Source organism: Mandrillus leucophaeus, unplaced genomic scaffold (genome assembly GCF_000951045.1).
Source record: "Mandrillus leucophaeus isolate KB7577 unplaced genomic scaffold, Mleu.le_1.0 Scaffold415, whole genome shotgun sequence".
NCBI classification, from domain to species: domain Eukaryota; kingdom Metazoa; phylum Chordata; class Mammalia; order Primates; family Cercopithecidae; genus Mandrillus; species Mandrillus leucophaeus.
Window position 1 is genome coordinate 1,641,291 of NW_012104421.1, and position 4,014 is coordinate 1,645,304.

Below are 4,014 nucleotides of genomic sequence, written 5' to 3' on the forward strand. Positions count from 1 at the left end.
GACGCGGAGGCGCGCCCCTGTAATCCCAGCTACTCAGCAAGCTGAAGCAGGAGAATCACTTGAAATCAGGAGGCAGAGGTTGCAGTAAGCCGAAATCGTGCTATTGCGCTCTAGCCTAGGCAAAAAGAGGGAAATGCCGTCTCAAAAGAAAAAAAAAAAAAAAAAGCAATAATATATCTATTACTCTATTTTATTTATTCTTTTTTTTTTTTTTTGAGATGGAGTCTCACTCTCTCACGCAGGCTGGAGTGCAGTGGCGCAATGTCAGCTCACTGCAACCTCCGCCTCTCAGGTTCAAGTGATTCTCCTGTCTCAGCCTCCTAAGTAGCTGGATTACAGGCAAATGCCTGGCTAATTTTTGTCTTTTTGGTAGAGACAAGGTTTCCCTATGTTGGCCAGAATGGTCTTGAACTTCTGACCTGAGGTGATCCACCTACCTCAAGCCTCCCAAAGTGCTGGGATTACAAGTGTGAGCCACCACACCCAGCTACTCCATTTATTTTTAAAATAGAATTTCTTCCTTGCTCTAAACTTGAGTAGGACTTTCACTCCCACTCTCTGTCCATTCCTATAAGCATACCACACTTTCTATTCTTTCTGCTCAATTAAAAAACTGTTCAAGTGGCTGAGGCAGGCCAATCACCTAAGGTCAGGAGTTCGAGACCAGCCTGGCCAACATGGTGAAACCCCATCCCTACTACAAATACAAAAATTAGCCAGGCGTGATGGCACGTGCCTGTATTCTCAGCTACTCGGGAGGCTGAGGCAGGAGAATCGTGTGAAACTGGGAGATGGAGGTTGCAGTCAGGGGAGATCATGCCATTGCACTCCAGCCTGGGCAACAGAGCAAGACTCTGTCTCAAAAAAAGAGGCCGAGCTTGGTGGCTCACACCTATAGTCCTAGAACTTTGGAAGGCCGAGGCGGGTGGATCACCTGAGGTCAGGAGTTCGATACCAGCCTGAACAACATGGAGAAAACCCATCTCTACTAAAAATACAAAATTAGTAAGGTGTGGCGGCACATGCCTGTAATCCTAGCTACTCGAGAGGCTAAGTCAGGAGAATCACTTGAACCCAGGAGGCAGGGGTTGCAGTGAGCCAAGATCGCACCATTGCACTCTAGCCTGGGCAACAAGGGCGAAACTCCATCTCAAAAAAAAAAACCTTTTCTAAGGCCCAGTTTTATAATTAGACCCAACAAAAGGAAAACTACAGAAAAGCTAAAATTATTTCATAAAAAAATTATCATTCAGGGCAAATCATTTATCCCACTAATTTTGCTTTTCCTTTCTGTTTCACATGTATCTCCAAGAGTTGATTATGTAAGGTTTTTGAGTACTAGAATTCTCATACTTGTTTGCCAAAGCTGAAAAGCTATTAAAGTTATACGAGTTTTGTTAAGAAAACCACCCTACTCCTCCCACAGTAAAATAACAGATCTTTTTAGAGTACCTCATATGCTTCAGATCTGATAATCTTTCCTTCTGAAATTTGGTCTCTTTTTCAAGGTAGTGAAGGTCTACTGTCAATCTTGCCTCATCAGCCTGACAACGTTCATATTTCATCACTTTCAAGACTTCATTTAATAACTGAATAACTGTTAAGAGGTTCAGTTTTCCAGCCTCATAAACATTTCCTATGTGCAACTAAGGAATCAGGAGGAGAAAAAAATTGGTGAACTATAGGTTATTATAATAATAAACTATTACATAAAAATACTTATGTTTTTTATCATTAAAGTTTACCTGAAAGAAAAGAGAAAGGCCAGATGTGGTGGCTCACGCCTGTAATCCCAGTACTTTGGGAGGCCGAGGGGGGTGGATCACCTGAGGTCTGGAGTTGAAGACCAGCCTGACCAACATGGAGAAACCCCACCGACTAAAAATACAAAATTAGCTGGGCGTGGTGGCACATGCCTGTAATCCCGGCTACTTGGGAGGCTGAGGCAGGACAATCGCTTGAACCCAGGAGGCGGAGATTGCAGTGAGCCAAGACCATGCCACTGCCCTCCAGCCTAGGCAATAAGAGCAAAACTCTGCCTCAAAAAAAAGAAAGAAATTCTGAAAGCAGAAGAACACTGCAAGAAAATATACAATTACATCACAGGAGTTTTCTCAAAAGCTTCCTTAATATCAAATGCTTACCTGAAACATTTGTTTCTCAATCTTGTCAAGTAAGAGCCTTGGAATATTAATAGCAACATCAGTTCCATCTAAAGCATAATATTGGTTAACAAGACTAAGGACCGAACTAACAACTTCTCTCTCTTTTTCCAAAAACATGAGCGTTTCATTCACTGAAGCCCACAAAGACCGAACCTTTGGAAACAAAAACAAAATATTAAAGTTCACACATAATCTGTATATATATTTTTTAAATGTAAATATATGTTCACTCTTAGTAACAAATTTCCTAGAATGATTTCTAGTAAGAAAATTAAATAATTATACTTTAATAGTTTAAAACTCCCTTTGGATATTATTTCCAAAGGAAATTTTTGAAAAATGTATCAGGAGAATCTAGCTCACTATAATTTTCAAACAAATCTAAGAATTTTTTTGTTTTTAGAGATGGGGTCTTACTATGTTGCCCAGACCAGACTCAAATTCCTGGGCTCAAGCAATCTTCCCACATCAGCCTCCCAAGTAGCTGGGACTAAAGGCACACACCACTGCACCCAGCTCCAAATCTAAGAAATCTTATGCAAGATACAGTTAGCCTTTTCTATATGCTGACATGTAATCAATCTACCAAAGATCATTTGGGGAGAAATAATTTTTAAAATTTCTCAAGAGAAGCCGGGCGCGGTGGCTCACACCTGTAATCCCAGCACTTTGGGAGGCCGAGGTGGGCAGATCACAAGGTCAGGAGATCGAGACCATCCTGGCTAACACAGTGAAACCCAGTCTCTACTAAAAATACGAAAAATTAGCCGGGCGTGGTGGCGGGAGCCTGTAGTCCCAGCTACTCGGGAGGCTGAGGCAGGAGAATGGCGTGAACCTGGGAGGCTGAGGGTGCAGTGAGCAGAGATCGCGCCACTGCACTCCAGCCTGGGGGACAGAGTAAAACTCCATCTCAGTAAAAAAAATAAAAATTTTTTTCAAGAGAAAAAAACTACTACATCTCAATTTTAAGTCATTCAGTTTGAGGAAGTTAAAGTGTGAGAAATTATGCCTCATTAAAAACAAAAAATCTTAGGCATATACTAATCTATATTCACTAAAATTGATATACAAGAATATTTAGGCAGGCACAGTGGCGCATACCTGTAATCCCAGTTACCCAGAAGACTGAGGTAAGAGGATCCCTTAAGCCCAGGATCCTTGCAAAAAAAAAAAAAAAGAATACTCATAGAATGTCTATTTGTAATAATCAAAAAGTAGAAACAATCCAAAGGTCCATCTACAGTAAAAAGGGTACACTGGTGCTATGTCCATAAAATAGAACACTAAGCAGCAATGAGAATAAACACACTATGATTACACACAATAGCATGGATAAATACCATAAACAATGTTGAGCCAAAGTCAGACACAAAAGAATATATTCTATATACTCGCATTTATATGAAGCTCAAAAACAGGCAAAACTAATCTTTATTGTAACACGTGAGGGCACTGTTTCCCCATGGGGGGAAACAGTGTAAACTAAACAGGTTCAAGGAGGATTCTAGGGTGCTGGTAACATTCTACTCCTTAAACGATATTGGTTACACGGACATGTTCACTTTGTGAAAATTTGTCAAGCTATATACTTATGAGTTACACATTTCTTGTATATACGTTATGCTTTAACAGAATTTACAAAAGAGGGAGGGAGGTGGAGAAATATAATTATACACATGTTCTTCCTGTATGATAAAAATACAGTATTAAATATCTCTAATTAGTTCACTTTTTTTTTTCCTTTTTTCTTTTTTTTTTTTTTGAAACAGGGTCTCATTCTGTCACCCAGGCTGGAGTGCAGTGGCACAATCTTGGCTCACTGCAACCTTTGCCTCCCAGGTTCAAGTGA

The 4,014-nt window shown here is 40.4% G+C and overlaps 1 protein-coding gene across 1 annotated transcript in view; it reads right to left on the minus strand.

Annotated features, from left to right (window-relative positions):
* The window catches only part of HAUS6 (HAUS augmin-like complex, subunit 6), a 58,291-nt gene that overhangs the window by 32,304 nt on the left and 21,973 nt on the right, over positions 1-4,014 (minus strand). Inside the window, exons 8-9 of the mRNA XM_011992667.1 lie at positions 2,145-2,318; positions 1,453-1,646 (exon numbers count right to left, since the gene is read on the minus strand). Of these exons, the coding sequence (XP_011848057.1) occupies positions 1,453-1,646; positions 2,145-2,318 (368 nt within the window). The remainder of the gene's footprint in view (positions 1-1,452; positions 1,647-2,144; positions 2,319-4,014) is intronic.